The sequence below is a fragment of the Macaca nemestrina genome, chromosome Y, assembly GCF_043159975.1.
Source record: "Macaca nemestrina isolate mMacNem1 chromosome Y, mMacNem.hap1, whole genome shotgun sequence".
Lineage (NCBI taxonomy): Eukaryota > Metazoa > Chordata > Mammalia > Primates > Cercopithecidae > Macaca > Macaca nemestrina.
The window spans coordinates 3,887,825-3,908,823 of record NC_092146.1 but is presented as its reverse complement, the minus strand read 5'-3'; the positions used below and the strand labels follow the sequence as shown (position 1 = coordinate 3,908,823).

At 43.3% G+C, this 20,999-nt stretch overlaps 1 protein-coding gene across 1 annotated transcript in view; it reads right to left on the bottom strand.

Moving 5' to 3' along the window:
* Positions 1 to 20,999, bottom strand: part of LOC139360909 (matrix-remodeling-associated protein 5-like) — a 49,834-nt gene that overhangs the window by 9,794 nt on the left and 19,041 nt on the right. Inside the window, exons 3-6 of the mRNA XM_071089362.1 lie at positions 20,645 to 20,774; positions 20,018 to 20,408; positions 10,701 to 15,674; positions 3,888 to 4,788 (exon numbers count right to left, since the gene is read on the bottom strand). Coding sequence (XP_070945463.1) covers positions 3,888 to 4,788; positions 10,701 to 15,674; positions 20,018 to 20,408; positions 20,645 to 20,774 — 6,396 coding nt within the window. The remainder of the gene's footprint in view (positions 1 to 3,887; positions 4,789 to 10,700; positions 15,675 to 20,017; positions 20,409 to 20,644; positions 20,775 to 20,999) is intronic.

Sequence of the window (20,999 nt, the reverse complement as noted above, 5' to 3'; positions counted from 1 at the left end):
GCTACCACCTTGCAGTTGGATCTCAGACTGCTATGCTAGCAATGAGGGAGGCTCCGTGGAAATGGGACCCTCCAAGCCAGGCACAGGATATCATCTCCTGGTATGCCATTTGCTAAGACCCTAGGTAAAGTGCAGTGTTAGGGTGAGACTGACCCAATTTTCCAGGTGTTGTGTGTCATGGTTTCCCTTGGCTAGGAAAGGGAATTCCCTTCTCCCTTGCACTTCCCAGGTAAGGCAATGCTTCACCCTGCTTTGGCTCTCGCTCAGTGGGCTGCTTCCATATCCTGCACCCACTGTCTGGCACACCCCAGTGAGATGAACCCGGTACCTCAGTTGGAAATGCAGAAATCACCTGTCTTCTGTGCCACTCATGCCGGGAGGCTGGAACTGTTCCTATTCGGCCGTCTTGAACCCCTTTTTAATTTTAAATAATCCCAACATGTAGGCAGGGCAGACAGCTCTTTGACAAAATGCACATGGTTTGTTCAATTACACTTTACTAAGAATAGAGTCAGAGTTTACTAAGAATGAAGTGACAGAAATAACAGTTTATAATTTATTTAGGATTTATATGGAAGTATTAATAGAATGACTCAAAAATCCTACTGGAACTGCATTCTTGTACTGCTATCCATTCAAAATTACCTCCACCATGGCAAAGTCAATGGAAAACAGTTTTCTTGGTGGCAGCACATCTGCTAAGCTGGAAGGCATTCCTGGGTATATTTGGTACATGGTTCTTCTTGACTGATTGTGCAAGCTCTTCAGGGTACCACCCAGCCATCTAAAGTATAAAATATAGGCAGGGGAAAGGCATTTCAGCCCTTTTCCTAAACTGCAAAGCGTCCTAGAAGGGCAGATACAACTGTGCAGAAGAAACTCTTGGACACTGATTTTGCTCCCACCATGGCGGGGGGACCATGGTGAGAGGCTTTCCTGCTTGAGCTGCTGAATGCTGAAGACAGCACAATGCTCCACCACGGCACTGTGAATTGAGTTGGACTCCATTTTACCTTTCCTCTACTGTCTGTGTCCTCTGTTTTTTAACACTTATTAAAGAGATATTAGCTCTTTTATGAATCTAGCTCAGGGTTTCTCAACCTTGGCACTAGGGAAATTTGAGGCTAGATGATTCTCTGTGATGGGGCCATTCTGTGAACTGTAGGCTGTTGAGCAGTGTCCCTGGAGTCCACCCACCAGATGCCAGTAGAATCCATCCCATCTGTAACAACCAAAAAATGTTGCCAGACATAGCCAAATGTCTCCTGGGAGTAAAATCTCCTTGGTTGCAAACAACTACCATAGCTAGCTAGTTAGTTAGATAGATCAGTAGACAGACTAGGTAGATTACATAGATAGATAGATAAGATAGATAGATAGATCGATAGATCGATAGAATAGATAGAGATGGATGGGTGGATGGATAAATGGATGGATAGATGGATGGATGGATGAAAAGATAGATACATAAGAGATAAGAATGGATGGATGGATAGGTTAGGTAGATAGAAATGGATGGATAGGCAAGTATATAGATAGACTAAAATTTTCATACTAAGATAGCATTTCTTGGGTTCAGCATTAGGGACATTTAAGGCTGGATGGAGGATTCTCTGTGGTGGGTCTGTCCTGTGCATTGTAGGGTGTTGAGCAGCATCTCTGGGCTCCATCCACCAGATGCCAGTAACATGCATCCCATTTGTGGTAATCAAAAAAATGTTGCCAGACATAGCCAAATATTTCCTGGGAAAAAAATCTCCCTGGTTGCAAGCAACTGCCATAGACAGGTAGGTACATAGATAGATAGATAGATAGATAGATAGATAGATAGATAGATAGATAGATAGAGAGAGATAGTTATGGGTGGATGGATGAATGAATAGATACACAAGAGATAAGGATGGATGGATAGGCTAGGTATACAGGAATGAATAAATGAATGGATAAATAGATAGGTAAATGGATAGACAAAGTCTTACATGCTAAGACAGGGTTACTTGATCTTAGCTGTATTAACATTTAAGGCAATATGAATGCTTATCTGTGGTGGGATGTCTTGTGCACTGTAGGGTGTTGAGCAGCATCCCAGGGCTGCAGTCACCAGATACCAGAAATACACCCTCCACCCCAGAGTCCTGATGACCAAAAATATCTCCATACATCACCAAGTATCCCCTGGGGACTAAGGAACACCTGATACCTGGTTGCAAACCACTGCTATGCTTGATGGATGGATAGACAGACAGACAGACCAATGATAGACAGATGATAGATGAAATAGTTAGAAGGATGGATAGATGATAGATAGATAGATAGATAGATAGATAGATAGATAGATAGATAGATAGAATCTTTCATGCTAAGACAGAGTTACTTGGCCTCATCACTATGGACATTGAAGGTAAGATGGATGACTATCTGTGATGGGCCATCCTGTGCACTGCAGGGTGTTGAGCACTGCCCCTGGGCTCCACCCCAGATACCAGAAGCACCCACTGCCCCACTTGTGACAACCAGAAGTGTCTTCAGATATTGCCAAGGGTTGTCTTGGGGCAAAATCATCCTTGGTTGATAAGCACTGCCATAAACCTGTACACCTGGGAACTGATGGCACTTGATTAGAAAGGTGGCTTTCTTCATAGCCCGAGTACATTTTTATCATTTCAAGTGCACTATATTGGTGTAGTAATGATGCTTTTCAAACAACGGGTACACTTTGACTGTATCAATATTGCCACATTAAAATAGAGCCTAACACGTCTATGTATATTGTTGAAATCTACAATGGAAATAGAAGCAAGCTGAATTGTTTGTCCTAACAGTATAGTTAAACATATAATAATTAAAACAAAAGTTTCTTGGTTTATTTATCTTTTTTTTTTTTAATGGGACAAGAGAGGAAAAAGTTAAGTATTTTTTAAGAAGAAGTTAAGTATTTGTTCCAGATCCAAGTTTAGAGATACAAAACGTCATTGCATAAAAATCACACACAGGGCCAGCCACAGTGGCTCAAGCCTGTCATCCCAGCACTTTGGTAGGTCAGGGCAGGAGCACTGATTGAGGTGAAGTGTTCGAGATCACACTTGGCAACATAGTTGATCCCATCTGTACAAAAAAAGAAGGAGGAGGAGGAGAAGGAGAAAAGAAGAAGAAGAAGGAGGAGGAGGAGGAGGAGGAGGGGAAGGAGAAGGAGAAGAAGGGGAAGGGAAAGGGGAAGAAGAAGAAGAAGGGGAAGGGGAAGGGGAAGGGAAGGAGAAGGAGGAGAAGGAGAAGGAGAAGGGGAAGGAGAAGCAGCGGCAGCAGCTGTGCCTTATGGTGCACACCTGTAATCCCAGCTACTCACCAGGCTGAGGCTGGAGGATCGCTTCAGCCCAGGAGGTTGAGGCTGCAGTGAGGTATGATCACACTACTCCTCTCCAGCCTGGGTGACAGAGTGACACCCTGTCTCAATTAATTAAGTTCTTTGTTATTATTATTTTTAGATGCAGTGTCACTCTGTCCTCCAGGCTGGAGTGCTGTGGTGTGATCTTGGCTCACTGTAATCTCCACCTCGGGGTTCAAGCAATTCTCCTGCCTCAGCCTCCCGAGTAGCTGGGACTACAGATGCTCGCCACCACGCCAGGCAAAATTTTATATGTTTGTTAGAGACATGGTTTCACCATGTTGGCCAAGCTGGTCTCGAACTCCGGACCGCAAGTGATCCGCCCTCCTCGGCCTCCCAAAGTGCTGGGATTACAGGCGTGAGCCACCGTGCCCTGCTAATTAATTTCATTTAATTTTATCGGACGCAGGGAGCAGGGTGTGTGTATATTCATCCTGAAAATGGACTCATATTCGTTGGGGCCACCAGCCCAGCGATTTACAGGAAGCCACGCAGAGCCGCCTACCTGAAGAGCGCGTCGATCATCCTCTTGGAGGGCAGCCTCCAAAGGATGCGCGGCCAGGGGTCCCCCGAGGCGCTGCAGTCCAGCTTGAGGGTCCCTCCGTACCTGACGTCCGTCCTCCGCGGAGAGGTGCCCGTGATGCGCGCGTTGGCTGCTGCACGCTGCACGTTCAGCTGCACCGTCCTGCGCGCGGAGCCCACCAGGTTGGCGGCCACGCACTCATAGCGCCCGCTGTCCTTGGGCGCCAGGTTGCGGATGTAGAGCGTCCCGTTGGGGAAAACGAACAAGTTCCCGTGGAGGAACTGCGAGGGGCGGATCTGGGTACCGTCCCCGAGCACCCAGCGCACGCTGGGCAGGGGCGCAGCCTTGGCAGTGCAGTGAATGTGAATGCTGAGCCCAGGGGGCAGCGAGATGTTCTCCAGCTTCTCCTGGTGGATAACCGGGGGCAGTGCCGCCACATGCAGGCGGATGGCCAGGCTGTCCGCCCCGGCTGCATTGCTGGCCACGCACTTATAGACGCCTCTGTCTGAGAAGGACGCCTCCTTGATGGAAAGGGTTCGGTTTTCGTGCAGGGTGATGCGGCCCTCCACGGGGGATACAGTTTGCCACACCCTCCTGTCTGGGAAGATCCAGGAAATTTGGGGGGCTGGGGTCCCTTTGGCCAGACACTCCATTGCTATGGTGTCTCCCAGGTAGACGGCGACGTCCTGGTAGTGGGAGGCTAGGATTTGAGGTTGCTGCACGGTGACCGAGAGCAAGACCACCATCCGGTCCAGGCCGTGCAGATTGCTGGCGGTGCACATATACTGGCCTCGATCTTGCACTTGAACCTGCCGTATCACTAAGGTACCGTTCTTGAGAACCTCAAACCGTTGTATCCTGGTATTCGGAGTCATAAGAGCTCCTGGAGAAAAGTAACACAGTCAGCTTTGGCATAAACTGTGCCCTTTTGATAATGCTCAAACGAGCAGTATTAATCTAATTCTCTACTTTGTTACTCAGACAGCAAAAGCAAATGTAGAAGGTAGAATGTTTTAGTGTTTTTAAAAGTTTTTTTTATGTTTATTTTATTTGTTAGAGATAGGGTCTTGCTCTGTCTCCCAAGCGGGAGTGCAGTGGTACAATCATAGCTCACTGCAGGCTCAACATCCTGGACTTGGGCTTCTACATAGCTGGGACTACAGGTGCAGGCCACCACTCCTGGATAATTTAAATTTTTTTTTTTTTGGTAGAGACGTCTTGCTGTTTTGCCCAGGCTGCTCTTGAACTTCTGGCCTCAACTGATTCTCTTGTCTTAGCTACCCAGAGTGCTGGGATTACAGATGTGAGCCACCACACCCAGCCTGTTTTGGTCCTAACCATTAAAGAAATGTAACCGAGATATCACCTCACGCCTGCTGGAATGACTATTATCAAAAAGACCAAAAACAACAGACACTGGTGAAGATGTGGAGAAAAGGGGACCCCCATACAATGTTGATGAAAATGTAAATTGGTACAACCACTATGGAAAACAGCATGGGGGTTCCTCATAAAACTAACAATAGAGCTGCCTATGGTCTAGCAATCCCACTACTGGGTATTTATCCAAAGGAAATGATGTCAGTTTGTTGATGAGACATCTGCACTCCTGTGTTTATCACAGAGCTATTCACAATAGCCAAGACATGGAATTCAGCTAAGTGTCTATCAATAAATGAATGCATAAAGAAAATGCAGTATATATGCACAATGAAATACCATTCTTTTTTTTTTTTTTAAAAGGAAATTCTGTCATTTGCCACAACATAAATGAACCTGGAGGATATTAGGTTAAGTGAAATAAGCCAGGCACAGAAAGATAAATACTGCATGATCTCACTTATATGTGCAATGTAAGAAAGTTGAACTCATAGAAGAAGAAATGGACAGGGGAATGGTGGTTACCAGGGCCTGGGGGTGGGAGAAAGGGGAAGATGTTAATTAAAAAATAGAAAGTTCAGTTAGGAAAAATATGCTTAAGTGATATTATACTCATGGCAACTATAGTTAATAAAAATTTAGCTTATACTTGAAAATTGTTCAGAGTAGATTTTGTGTTGTCATCACACACATATGAAATAAGTATGCTCTTTAAAAAAGGATAGAGAAAAATAATATTTTGTTTCTCTTTTTCATTTTTACACTAGTCCCAGAAACAGGGCCATCTTCAGCAAAGGAGGGCAAATGTGGGTTTAATAGAGAATTCTGGAAGCAGACATGAGTCCCAGCCACTTCCAAGGTGAGCTGATATGTCACAAGCTCAATTACTAGAGACACAGCCTCTCCCTTATTTCTTTATGCTTTTGCTGTTCTCCTTAACTCCTCGGGCTAGCTGTCTGCATGGGCATCCCAGGCTTGCAGTAGCCAGCCACCCCTACCCAGAGAGGTCCTTGAGTCCACAAGAAAGGTAAATTATTCCCAGCACCTTAGGAGGCCAAGGCAGGAGGATGCCTTGAGCGAGCCCAGGAGTTCTAGACCATCCTAGGCCACAGAGCTAAACTCTGTTTCTAAAAAAAAACAAAAACAAACAAACAAAAAACATAGCTGGGTGTGGTGGCATGTGCCTTTGGTCCCAGTTACTTGGGAAGCTGAGGTGGGAGGATCACTTGAGCCTGGGATATAGAGACTGCAGTGAGCTATGATCATGCTACTGCACTCCTGTCTGGGCAACAGAGTGAAACTCTATTTAAGAAAAAAAAAAAAAAAAAAAAAAACAGAGAGAGAGAGAGAGACGTAAGATAAGAGAAAAGAAGAAAAGAGAGAAGAAAAGAAAAGAAGGTAGATTGGTTAGATTGATGGGGTCAGGATGGGGTCATTCTCCACTTGAGTTGAGCATGAATTCATGCTTCTCAGTGACATCTGACCTCTCACCACTCTAACCAGTGGGAGGAATTATGGGACATAGGTCCTTATGTCTCTCCACTTTCTATACTCTCCACATTTCACACTCTGTCTGACCTCCTAAGACTCTGCAATCATCAGGCTCTGTATTAATTGTGTGTTTCTGATGCTCTGGCATCTGGGGTTTTGCTGACCCCAGGGAAACTACCAAACTGCTGACCCTCCCAAAGCTAGATAATTAATAGAGATAGCAAACCACTCACCTGTGAGCGCACCTTCCATATGCAAACCAATCAATCCAGAGACCACACCCTAACCACCTCCTTTATTGGGCTGTCTGATTCCAGGTAACTATCTTCTAGCCTTAACTATCCCAGGGTCAGGTACCACACAAACTAGTGACAGCCCCATGTGCTGCAGAGCCTGCTGACATTTTTCAAAATATTCAATTCTAAGCCTCGCCTGTTTCTTCCCATAGAAACTGCAAAAAAAAAAAAAAAAGGTGCTTGCCCACACTTTCTCCCTATTACTCTGCTTCCTAACCAAACCTGGTGCTTTCCTCTGTGGCCTTGCATGATGTGATGTGCTCTGTCCTGGTACCTGAGTAACAAACTATCTTTTAATGGCAGTCATCTCCTGATCTGTTGGCCTAATCATACAGGCATACAATGAAACTGTAAATGAGACCTCAAACTCTCATAACATGAATCCCCTGTGACTGAGAGAGATGCCCAAATTTATAAAACAGAACCAGGCAACCATGGCAGGGTGACAGAACAGTAGTCAAATGCTGTTTGTCCTTAGAGCAGTATCTCTTGCCAAACAACTTGCCAGAGACTTCCAGTTTGGGGCTTGGCAATCACCCAATCAGGGCTCAAATATTTGGACCAATCAGAACTAAACAAACTTGAATTCCTAATTTGTGTAAATGGACTTGATTGGGAACCAGTATAGGAACTGTCTCTACTTCCTTTGTTCTTCAGATAGCACATTTTTTTACTCACACTGAAGGTTATGTCCACCCAATCTAGAGATAGTTTTCTTTAAAAAGAAAATAAAGCTCCACCTTTATCCTCCACAGATCTCATGGACTTTTGTTAATGATGAAATGTAATAATAAAACCTACATTTCTAAACAGGGAAGCCCAAGACAGCCCTGAATTTTAGAACTTCCATTCTTCTCCCATATTACTGGATCTTCCTGGGTCTGGAATTTTCCTGTGCACCATTCATTTCATTCTAACCAGTGCCTCAGACTCTTTTGCTAATAACTTTCTCTAATATGGGAGTTCACCCTTAGGTTAAAGCTTTCAAATCTTGCAAGCTTGCCATCATTTCCATCCTCAAGGGGAACTCATACTCTCTGACAAAGCATCTGGTGTTCACCCACCTGCAAAATTACTTGCTGTCACTATGAAAATAACTTCATAGTGGATAGATTATTCCAACACAGAACAGACATTGAAAAAAGGCCACTGCTCTCGTGTGTTTACAGAAGCAGCCAAGACCACAGCCGTCCCCTCCAAAACCAGGATCAGCAGCAGCCCAGTGAGTCTGCACAGCCCACCAGGTCTTGGAGAGCAAGTGTTTCTTGGTGCTGATATAATCTCCCTACTTTTCCGGCAATGCAGCCAAGATGCCACCAACTTTGTAGCTGAGCCCTCCCAAATGACAGGTGACCATGGGCATGGTCATGGACACCTACCTGCTGACTCTCACTCATGGTGTCCCACCTCCCCACTGAAGCATTTTATGATGCAGAGGTACAAGAGTGCCTGTCTTTCATTTGGTTTGCAGTGCAAGGGAAGGACCACTGAAACCTCCTGCCAATTATTGTTACACTTCCTGGGGCAATTATAAGGTGCCTTCCATTTCTCTCTGATGCCTCAATAAAAGAGCTTAGTTTATCTGAAAACAAAGGCATGATAAAGTCATGCCATGTAGTTCCACAACATGCAACTACAACACTTTTGGATGTGAACAAATCTCATTTGGCCATGTATTGAGAGAAATAGCTCTTGTCTAAAAACAAGAGCTAGCTAATAAATGAGCAGCCAGCATTGAGAGCTGATTCCAGGAAGTGTAGCAGAAAAATGTGCATGAATTTCTGGTGCAGGGGCAAAATTCAAAGATGCTCTGAAATGGCATAGGGTGTGAAGGACCCTAAGGATTTATACAAATGGTATTCCCAGAAGGAGAATGGGTTCCTTCAAGGACATAACCCTTTTGGAATAAATAACCCATGGTGTCCCCCATTTCCCACTTCCAGCAAAATTAATTATGAAATTATGAAAACCTATGACTTCAAGTGCTAAGGTTATCAAAGAAGTAAACAATTGCCCTAGGCTCAGAATCTCTGTGAACCTCTGGAATACTTCCAACATTTGGGAGATAAAGCAGTACAAAGAAAGTACAGCTAAGTGCTAGCAGCATAAATCATTTTGTATTATCCAAATGAAGGCGACACACACACACACACACACACACACACACACACACACACAAACACACACACACAAAATCCTCTGATCAGAATCCAGAGCTGAAGATACATTTGTGTTGAGAGAGAAGGAAAGAGAAAGGAGAAAAAGTATGGTCTTTTGTCCAGGCTGTGATTCTGTAGTTTTATTTTCTTCTGTAACCTAGAAATTGTTCTGCCATTTGGAGAAAGCAGATGGTCAATTTAGGAAGCTGGCTGCTGTTTGAATGTCTGTCTCAGGATTCCAACTATAAACCATTTTTTGTGGGCTGAAATGTGTCCCCCCAAATTTAAACATTTAAGTGCTAACCCCCAGGAACTCAGAATGTGACTGCATTTGGAGATAGGGTCTTTAACAAGGTGATTAAGGTTACACAAGGTCAGTAGGATGGGCTCTAATCTAATAGGACTGGTATCTTTATAAGAGATTAGGACCCAGACAAACAAGTTTGACCATGTATGACGTAGGAAGAAGACGGCATCTACGTGCCAAGGAGAGAGGCTTCGGAAGGAACCAATCTTGCCAACACCTTGATGTTGGACTTCCAACATCTGAAATTGTGAGAAAATAACTATCTGTTACTTAAGCTGCCCAGTTTGTGGTACTTTGTCATGGCAGCCCAAGCAGACTAACGCAACCATAGGTCTAGGTCCAAATCAAAGAAGCACCTGAATAGCACTTGTAAGACTATAACCTAATCTCTGACTAAGCTGGGTTTACCTTTGCAAACTGATAAAAGGGCAAGGGGGATTTACAGACCACATCTCACATCCACTCTGCCCTCACATAGTGGTTGAAGGCATTTGTACTGGAGTCAACTGAAAAAATTGAGAGGCTTTCTTATGGAATATTTCAAACCTGAGTTATTCTCTATCCAAAGGACCTATTAGATGTTTCCATGGCTCCATTAAAATCTCACTTTCATTCTAGTTCCTCACTTTCTGTCCCTGAAGAAAAACATGCTTAGATCTAAGTTTTCAGATGACTCCTGTCATCCTAACAATTCATTATTTTCTGAGTTTCTGGTTGTGCTTAAAGTAAGACTCCGGTAACTTTCTCCTACACTCTGGTTAAAGTGTAGATTGGGTACACATGGACATAAAGATAGGAAAAATGGATACTTGGGACTACTAGAGAGGAGAAGGAGGGGTGGCAAGAGCTGAAAAATCCACCTATCGGGTGCTGTGCTGGCTACCTGGGTAATGGGATCATTTGTGCCCCAAACCTCAGCATCACGCAATCTACCCATGTGACAAACCTGCACATGCTCCCCCTGCATCTAAAACAAAAGCTGAAATTATAAAAATAACAATAAACGCTTATTCAAGTAAAAACAATTCCCCAAATGTGTTATAAAAATTTCTCCTAATGTACTTATGTTGTTCAACACATGCTGTTTTAATGTATTATATTGCTAGCCAATAAAATAAAAATTGACCAAAAAAAAAAAAAAGTAGATGCTTAAACATCTTACCTGTGGAAACCTTTGTCCAAGTAACGAAAGGCTTTGGTTTTCCTGTTGCCTCACAGGGGAACACAGCATCTGTCTCGGCAGTGATGGACACAGTCTGTGGGGACTTGGTGAGGATCTGGGGCTTTTCCCCAAGAGACGAGAATTTGGATGCAGGCGGTCCTCCTGCAAAGAACTTTGAGCTGCTCTGGTGGAAGCTTCCTGAGGACTGGACAGAAGATGTTACAAAGGAGACAGAACTCTGGGTGGAGGAGACCAGAGGGGTATTCTGTAAGTTAGTTGAGGGTGACCCCGTGGTCCGCGGAGTGTGCAACAACGGAGGTGCTGGAGGGCCAAAGTCCAGATGGAAGGTGCTATGGGAATGTATCCTGTTGTAGGAACCTGGATTAACTTTTCTCTCTCTCATTACTGGGGCAGGAGAAGTGGGTATCTGGGGTCTCAGGGTGACTCCCAGCTGTGGAAAAGAAAGAGTCCTGTTGGTAAAGAAAGGGAATCTTCCATTGGAATAATGAGGAATTCTTGGACTGGGAGGCTTTCCAACTGGGTTTCTTGCCTCAGGGATGTTGTTATTTCCAAACACTTTGGAGTAGCCATTGAATTGGTCAGTTCTTCGGTCAGCAAACTTACTAGGAATGCTGGGTTTGGACATGTGCAATGGGAGAGGAGTTGTTGTACTTGATAATCTTGGAGTTGTAAACTGCTTGTTCTCTGGTAAAGACCTAGAAGGATATGTAGTTATTTCTGGTTTGTTGGTCCAGTGATGAGGTGGCTGGAAAGTTACAAAGTATCTGGAAGCACTTTGTGTGGACATTTCAGGCAGCCTCACTGCTCCTGTTGGTAGGAACAGTTTGGGTTTGGCAGGGACTCTGGTTAGTTGGTGAGAAGCATGAACTCTTCCATCCTGGTGGTGGCCATCTGGGCCATGTGGTAGACTCCTATTATCAAATACTTGCTTCTCCAATTCCAGCTTTATAGACAAGTTAAATGCATCCTGGTCGGAAGAGGGTGTTGATAATTCATTTGGCCCTGACATATGCTGTGTCCCTTCATTGTTCACTGGGGCTGCTTTGGTTTCTGGATTCCTCACATAATTCAAGAAAACATTTTCCTTGGAATCTCTAGATGTTTGAGATGTTCTTGGACTGAGAAGTGCTGGCTTAGTGGTGGTGGTTTCTCCCAAAGACATGAGAATCGTGCGTGGGGACGAGGATGCTAGCTCTTTCATCTGGGCGGCAGTAGGGGTGTGATTCTGTGGTCTAGTTTCAGAGAGTAGAATAGCTACAGTGGTTTCATGATGATCTTGATCAAGAGTGGTGGTTTCTGCCTGACTTGAAGACACCTGCACTTTTATGCTTGAGAGAGTTGTGGAAGAACCAACTTCTTCCTGTTGAAATGGTGTGGAGACTGTCACAGAGAATGAAAACTCAGAAGTAAAATCCACATCCTCGAGCTCTTTAAGAAGGGGAGGGTCTGTAAGGTTTTCCCCAGAAGTAGTAACAGGTATGTCTGCCTGTAGCCTCCCAGGCTGGGCTGTCCTTGAGGGATTCCAGGTTGGAGTTCCTGGAAAGCCTACAGGAGAGGATTCTTCCTTAAATTCTCCCGTAGTGGAGACCAAGGAGTGAGAAGTTGGTAGGACATTAGTAATTGACTCACCAGTGACTAAAGTGTCACTTTTATGTTTGTTGACATTTGTGGCATCCTCATCCTTAATTTCTTTTCCATCTGTTGTGTGTTTATATGTGACTGGAAGTGTCTCTTGGACTTTATGGTAAGATGAATATATTTTTCTGGTGGTTGTCATGTAATCTAAGGAATCATAAGGGCCCTCAGTTTTCAGAGAAACAGTTGTAGGCAAAAGTATAGTTTCTGAACTGGGAGTAACAATGTTTCTATGTTTATTTTCTGGAGAAGGGCTGGGCTTGCATCCGGATGCTCTTGAGCTCACTGTAGGAGGGGTATATTGATGTTTCTTTGGCCTCTTCCCGTGTTTTCTCCATGGCATTCCCTTGGATATGGGTTCTGCATTCTTCTCCATTTTCAACTGTTTGGGGGTATTAACTGTGTTATCCACCCAACCTGTAGGAACTGGAGAACTCTCCACTTGATTTGAAATCTTAATTTCAAGTGCTTGAGTTGTTTGAGTAGAAAAAGTCTCTGATGGGGCAGAAGTTGTGGGTGGGGTTTGCTTGTGTCGGTGGCGGAATTTGTGGGGGCGTAATCTCTTTCTCCCATTGGGTCTCCTTCGAGAAGGGTGAGTGATCATGGTGGATGACGAAGCAACTTTTTGCCTTGGAGTTGTTGTTGCTGTTGTGGTGTCTTCTTCTAGCAGGGTGCCAACTGTGGTTTCTGCAGGCTTCTTAACTGGAGACACACTGCTCATTATACCCAGTGTGGAGTCAGGCAAAGTGATGGATTTGCTCTGTTGGCCTTCACTCTCAGAACTTCTGGAGTGTGTGGGGTCTCCCGCTAGCATATCTCCTCCCTGTAGTGTCTGAGACTTCTCTTTCATACCTGTTTTAATCAGTAAGGTGTCTTGAGTGCTTAAACTACTTTTCACAAGCTGGATGTTCTCTGTCGGTCCTTGTAAAAGTGATTTGCCTGGGACACCTTGTTCGCCTATAGTAGAATCCTCAAATGACTTTGATATACTAGAGTCATTAACCCAGGTGGTGGGGATTGGAGTAAGGTGTGCAAAGATGTATTCTTTCATGTTATCCTCATGTGTTTGTGAATTAGTCTCCAAATCTGGGTCAAAGTATTGCACAGGCTCAGACTCAGCCAAGGAGACAACATCCAATGGAGGCTCATACTCACTGGATGTGGGCTCTGGTGAGGATCCAACATCTGCTGCAGACCAACCCTCTGTTGCCGTCTCTTCATGGGTGGGCTCTTCATAGACTGTGTCTAAGGTGTGCAGAGTAGGAGATGGTTCATAAGGCTCGGATATAAATGTAGGGGCTGCAGTCCACTTCAGGTCACCTTCAGTGGAAGTTATCTCCTCAGTCTTCTCAGAAAACTCATAAACAACTTCTTCCAGAGGTGTGCTTGTTACTTCAGGTTCAACAAGAATAACTCCATTGTGGTTGTGTTCTAGTCCCATGCTGGCTGAGGAAATGGTACTCAAAATGTGCTTTTCTTCACCAAGTAGAGATACATCTACTGAGGATTCTTCAGCACTGGTCACTGTCTGCACAGGAGATGCTGACGGGGGAGAAACAGCAGGCAAAGGTGGTGTGATTTCTAGACTCAAGGATGGAAGACTTGTGGTTTTAATCACTGGGGGTACTTCTGTGCCCTTAGGGAGACTTTTCCCACGGACTTTGGCTAAAATGTCAGCCCAGCGCTCTGGATTAATCTGTTTGTTTGCCATGTTTATCCTTCGTCTGGATTCAAACACTCTGCGACCTTCTGCAACATTGGTCTCTGGTTCTTTTTCCGAATGCTTCCAGAGTTTCAGCTTTCTTCTCCCTTTCTTGGCTTTCTTATCTCCATTGATGGCATCATCCTTTGTTTTGAGGAACACCTCTTGGTCCTTTGGATGCAGAAGTCTCCTTGAAGTGTTCTCTTCATCTCCCATGCCTGAGCCCCCTTCATCCTCCACGATGTCTTCTCTCACTCTGGAAAGAGCCTTTGCACCTGGGCGTCGGCCTCTTTTGGATGGCGAGCCAGACCCTTTCTTGGTCACTGTGATTCCCACAGTAAAATGGTCTGCCCCTTCCTGGTTGACAGCCACACATCTGTAGTAACCACTATCGCTGACTTGGACCTTTGGGATGGAAAGAGTTCCATTTGGCAGCATGTATACATGTGATGTGTTAGTCAAATCATTAATTATCCTTCTGTTTGGAAGAATCCAGCTAAGGTGGGCTTCGGGTATTGCTAAAGCATTGCAAGGCAACATCACCGGCTCTCCTGCGTTCTTGCCAATTGTCACTGTGTCTTTCTCGGCTGGCTGAGTGGAGGGAGACTGCACAAGTACCCTATATACCATGCGGTCCATTTCATCCCTTACTTGAGCAATGCACTGGTACAAGCCCGAGTCAGATGGCTCCATGGACTTGATCCTTAGCCAGCCACTGCTGAGAATGGAGAACTTGCTGTCTGGGTCATCCATGGGCGCTTTCAGGATGGAGTCATCTGGAAGCACCCAGAAGATAGACGGACTCTCAGAAGCTTTCACATTGCAGCTCAACTGGCATGGACCCCCTTGCAGGACAGTCTGATCTCTTTGCACAGCTCCACTAGGCTCAATCATTACCCAGCTTCTGCCCCGAGCCTGCCTTGTATCTTTGGGGGATATTGTTTGAGAATACTGGGTGTAGTAGGAAAGTAGCACCTTCTTGGCCGTACTCTGACGTCGGTTCAGCTGGATATCTATGGATGGCTGCATGACCCATTCTGGTTCTGCAAGAATCTGGGCTCTCACGCCTGTGTAGTAAAGAGCTTCCTCATCAGCATTCTGCCTGTACTGGTAGCTGACTCTGGGGTCTTTGCTGAGCATGAGCTCTCTGTGTAGCTTCACGGGAACTTCACTGTAGTATGCTATCAATTTCCATAGCTTTTCATAGTTTTCCCGGGTCATTGGACACTCAAAGTCCAAGGCAACTGTTGCATTTATGTCAATATCTGGAGGATCCGTTTGGTTCAAGTGAATTTTGTACACATCCATTGGTTTCTTGATGTCACAGACCAAGTTCACCATGTTCCCATGCTCGTCAGACATGTTCAAAGAGACGTTCCACTGGGGGAGTTGGAATTTCTCCAGGATGAGCTGGCTGTCACCATCCTCTTCTTGTTCTTGCTCCTCCTCAATACTGCTGCTCCTGTTCTGTCTCAGAGGAGACTCTATGGAAGGCTTCAGACAAGTCATGTCCTTCAGTTTGTGAATCTCATGTTTGTACAACTTCTTTGGACTGAAGCACATTGCACACAACTGACCGCCTTCGTAAGCTTTGTCCTTTTTACACTTCAGAATTCCTAAAACAAATAAGCAAATAGACACTCAATAGGGTAAGGAGCCAAAAAATGACATGCCTTGCACATGGCCAGAGGATAAAGCCTATGTTTGCATCTTTATCACTCAGCTGTAATCCCATAACCAAGGAATCCTATACATGAGTTGCCTTTGAGGCTTTATGTCAAACCACAGTTTTAGCACACTGTGTGGTAACTAATGGGTGCTTTATAACTGCTTAACCAGTAATAATAATTTTTACTTTAAAATACCTTAAAATGCTTACTAACAGGTATTTTAAAAACATTCTAAGTTAAAGAAAACAGTTTCACTCACATATGTTATACAATGTACTTTCTGTGAAAGTTTAGAAGAATCTGTATAAATAACTGCAAACTGGGGAAACATTTCTAGGTAAAAGGTTGAATCTTTGCATGTATCACATCATGTCTACTTTTTATTATTTTTTCATCTTGATATATATAAACCTACATATATGCAAAAAATCTTGATATATATCATCTCAATATATACAAATATATATCTAACTTAACATATATTTATGTAATATATAGATATATATCTATCATGATATATAAACATATTGATATATCAATAAATATATATAAATATGTAGATATGTAGACATGTAATCAATGTGTGTATATATCTAAATATATATAAATGATATATAAATATATATGGATACAAGTATATAAACCCATGAAAGCATTTTCAGGTAAAAGGAAGAATCTTTGGCATGTATCACATCATATTTACTTTTAAAAATCGTGATATAACAATATATAAATTTATAGATATACATTTTTATTTATATATAAATATATAATCAACATATTTATATTATAAATCATTTATAAATTTAAAATATATAATTTATATATTTTATATAAATATATAATCATATGTATGTATCTATGTAACTATATCTATATTTATAACTATAAATTTATAATATATAATTTATATATAGTCAATATGTATGTATCTAGGTAACTATATCTATATTTATAACTCTATATTTATAAATTTATAACATATAATTTACATATAATCAATATGTATGTATGTAGGTAACTATATCTGTATTTATAACTATTATTTAAACATTTATAATGTATTATATATAATCAATATGTATGTATCTAGGTAACTATATATTTATAACTATATTTATAAATTTATAATATATAATTTATAGTTAATCAATATGTATGTATATAGGTAACTATATCTGCATTTATAACTCTATATGTATAAATTTATAATATATAATGTATATATAATCAATATGTATGTATCTAGGTAACTATATCTATATTTATAACTCTCTATAGTAAACATTTCGCAGAGGGTTTGCTTTTGAGTTCACATTGTCCTCTTAGTCTCCCGGATATGAAATCCTCTGGAATTTTCTCCATCATTTCTGGCCACAACTTGATCTCAGTCACTGCTTCCTCCTCCTCCTCTGCCTGAATCTTTGCTGACTGGGTCCTCCTTGACTTGGTTCTAAGCCCCTTTCCTACCTGGTCTGTTTCAGTGTCAATGGTCTCTCCCACATGTGTGGTTCCAATTACCATCCACCTGCCAGTGATGACTATCTTATGAGCTTCTCTAGTCCAAACACATTCTCTGAGTTCCACACCCTATTGCCTCTTTATATGTCTTTTTAGATAGCATGAAGGCTCCTTGAACTGACATCTACAAAACAAACTTATATTCTCTCCCTGACCTAAATATAGAGTCTCATGCCTGTTCTATCTCAGTAAGTGATGTCATACTCTCTCAGCTTGGGAAACTGGAAGACTAGGAGTTTTTCTTGAAAGTCCTCAACCACTTCTGACCATTCCCATTGGGAAAAAGCCAGTCATACTGTTTCATCTATGACTTGGACAATTGTAAACCTCCTAACTGACATTGCTGTCTTTCCTTTTGCCCTCCTGACCAGTTTCCTGTGTGACATTCAAAGTAAACACTTCAACATGCAAATAGGATTGTTTTGAACATCTCCCCCCAACACACATACACACACTCACACTCATACCCACACACATACATGCTGTGAGACAAACCAGCAAACATCAGCAGCATTTCACAAAATCCCTTGGCCAGCTCAGTTTCAGGGTTCAGGGAATGAGCATAGCCTGTAAATGAATGCCCTGAAGATGATGAGCAGGATGGAGCACAGGCCTGCATGTCACTTGCCTGAATCACTGCACTTTTAGAAAAGATGAGTTCAATGCTCCTAGCCCCTGCCTCTTTCTGCACATAAGATAATGTCTGGCAGGATTAATGACTATGCCTCTGTAACCTGTAAGCAGATGTCCCCTGGCACCCAAACTTTGATGAGAATCAGCTCTAATGTAACCTCTGAGCACATCTGATGTGAATTCTGACCACATTTGATGTGACTTCTGAGCACCTGCAGAAGCTCCACCACCTGTGTAAAAGCTGCGGGCTGAAACACTGCTATGGAACAGTCTAATAGAAACTTTCTGAAAGATTCTGGGATTGCAATCTTCAGAAAGGATCACTACATAAAACTAACTTTAATACTTTAAAGTCTTGGTTTTCCTTTCACATGCATGCAAATCTATGCATATGCAGATGTACACACATGTGCAGAGACACATACATGCATAGGCATGCACAGACAAAGACATGCATGTTTATCTTCAGACAGTAGCAAAGATGGTTCTTTGCCCAGCAAAGCTTTATAGGTCCACATCCATAATGTAGTGTTGCTGCTACAAAATAGCCATCCAAATGCATTTTCTGGCCCCTTGCATCCACTGTGGTGTGAGGACAGGTTCCCACCAATGAAACATGAGTGGAGGAGGTGTGTGTCTTTTCTGGTTAAGACCATTCACACGTGGGTGTACCTCTGTCTTTCCCACATCCATTGCTTGATGACCTCTTGGAATGAAGTTCTAAAAGCTGAGAAAAATCAAGCCCTTTGAACATCTAGCAGTAAAGATCTGCAAGTAGGCAACTGAGCAAATCCAATGATATTGAGATAGAAATAAGTTTAGAAGCTGCAAGAAACAGAAAGGAAGGCCATGTGGCTAGAAATAGGTGAATAAGAAGAAAAATGAGGCCACAATGCTAGACAATGGTGGGGACACATTGAGCGACCATTGTGTGGAGACTTCTTGGAGGGAAAGTGCAAATGTGCATCTTATCCTAAAAGCAATGGAAATCAGTTACACAGAGGTGTGGCCTAGCTGGATGCACATTCTGCAAAACTGTTCTCACTGCTTTGTAGAGAGTGGATGGGAAACAGGGCTGGCAAGGTCATGGGGATGCTTGTTTAGAATGCTCCGCTTTCCCACCAGAGAGAGAAGGAAAGGAGCTTGATCTAGGCCAGTGGCTGTGAGAATGGAGTTGAGGAAATAGATTCAGGATATGGTGAACACAATGCAATCTGGGGATGCGGATAGGTTGCAAGGTAGGACTTAGAAAAGCAGGAGAAAGGAAGGAGGAAAGAAGCAGGGGGAAGGGAAGGAGAGAGGGGGAAAGAATGGAGGAAGAAAAGGAGAGATGGAAGGAAGAAAGGAAGGAAGGAGAGAAGGAAGGAAGGAGTCAGGGAAGGAAAGAAGGAAGGAAAGAAGGAAGGAAGGAAAGAAGGAGGGAGGGAGGGAACAGGCAAGAAGGAAGGAGAGAAGGAAGGAAGGGAGGGGAGAGGGAAGGAATAAAAGAAGGAGAGAAAAGGAAGGAGGGAAGGAAGAAAGGAAGGAAGGAAAGAGGGAGGGAGGGAAGGAAGAAAGGAAACAAGGAAGGAAGGAGGAGGGATGGACAGAAGGAGGGAAGGAAGGAGGGAAGGAAGGAACCACGACCTACTTTGTTGCAACTCCTATGCATAAGTCCTGGCTGTTGTCATAGCTCTCTGGATCAATACTGCGCATTGCTTCCTTGTCCATAAAACAATGACCTTGTAGCCCCTGCTCCCACCAGCCTGCTCTTTGCCAGGCATTCTTTGTGACTTCCTCATGGAGCATGCATTCAGAGTCCCTTCTCAGTCCCAGTTTCCCACATTAAGCTGCAGTCCAAGGCTGGCATGATCCTCCAGATACCCATTCCATGACAACCCACATCAACCGTATGTAACTGATTATGTTAGCACAACATTTAACTAAGGGATAACTGCATTGGCTCTGGGGAATGGAGGTGTCTTAACATTTAAGTGGCTAATGTTTAAAGTGTGAGTTCCTGTCTTACTGATTAGATGCTCAGATTTCGCCCAAGGCAAGATGAATAAGTCAACATAAGAACCTTCCTTCAAGAATGGACCATCTCCAAAAAGATAAGAGTGTGCAACTAGAAATGGTTTCTTCTCTCTTCTTACCTCTGGATTTTGCATCCCATTCCAAAAACCATCTCATCTCACAATCACAGGTCCACGGATTTCCCTGCAAGTAAAGATTCTCCAGAAGCGGCATGTTCTGAAGCATGCTGGCAGGAAGAGTTCTAATCATGTTCTCCACTAAGTAGAGGTGCCTTATGGTGGAGAGTCTGAAATAATCCAGAAATGTGAACGTGGAGAAGGTGCTGGGGTGCAGCTGGTGGAGCAGATTTCCTTCCAAATGGAGTAGTCTCAGGGATGTTAAGCCATTGAAAGCCTGTGGGTGGATAAACTCGATCTTGTTGTGGTCAATGTGCAGCCTCATTAAGTTAGAGAGACCCTGGAGGGTCTGTCCTGTGATCACTCTCAGCTTGTTGTAGCTGAACTTGAAAACCTACAAGGACAGGGGAAAACAAACAAAACAAAAGGATCCTGTTTATAGTTTAAAAAGCCGCAACCCCAAACAGAAACCAAAGGGCTGGGGAGTAATGACATGAAGCTTGTCTTTCATGTAAAAAAAAAAAAAAAAAGCTGCTTTATCGATCATTAAAGAGAATGACATAGTTCCCATTCTTTATTACTGGTCTTAGAGGATGCACTTAGTGACACTTATAAATGCCGCGGGTTTACCTGAAGAGACCTGAGGTCTCTTAAAGCTCCATCGGGGATGCTTGGGATCTCATTGCCGTGAATCATAAGTAACTCCAACTTGGTCAGCCCTGCAAATGAGGTTTCTGGCAGGGCCTGTATGCTATTAAACCTAAGGAATAATAATAATGATAATAAAGATAAGAAATAGCAAATACTTAACTCCCCCCTTCCCTTACCTGCTCAAGAGCAAATTCGTAAAATGGTGAGTTTGTTTGTTTGTTTATTTATTTATTTATGACAATCTTACTCCATCACCCAGGCTGGAGTGCAGTGGTGAAATCTCCCAGGCTCCAGCAGTCTTCCCACCTCAGCCTCCCAAGTAGCTGGAACTACA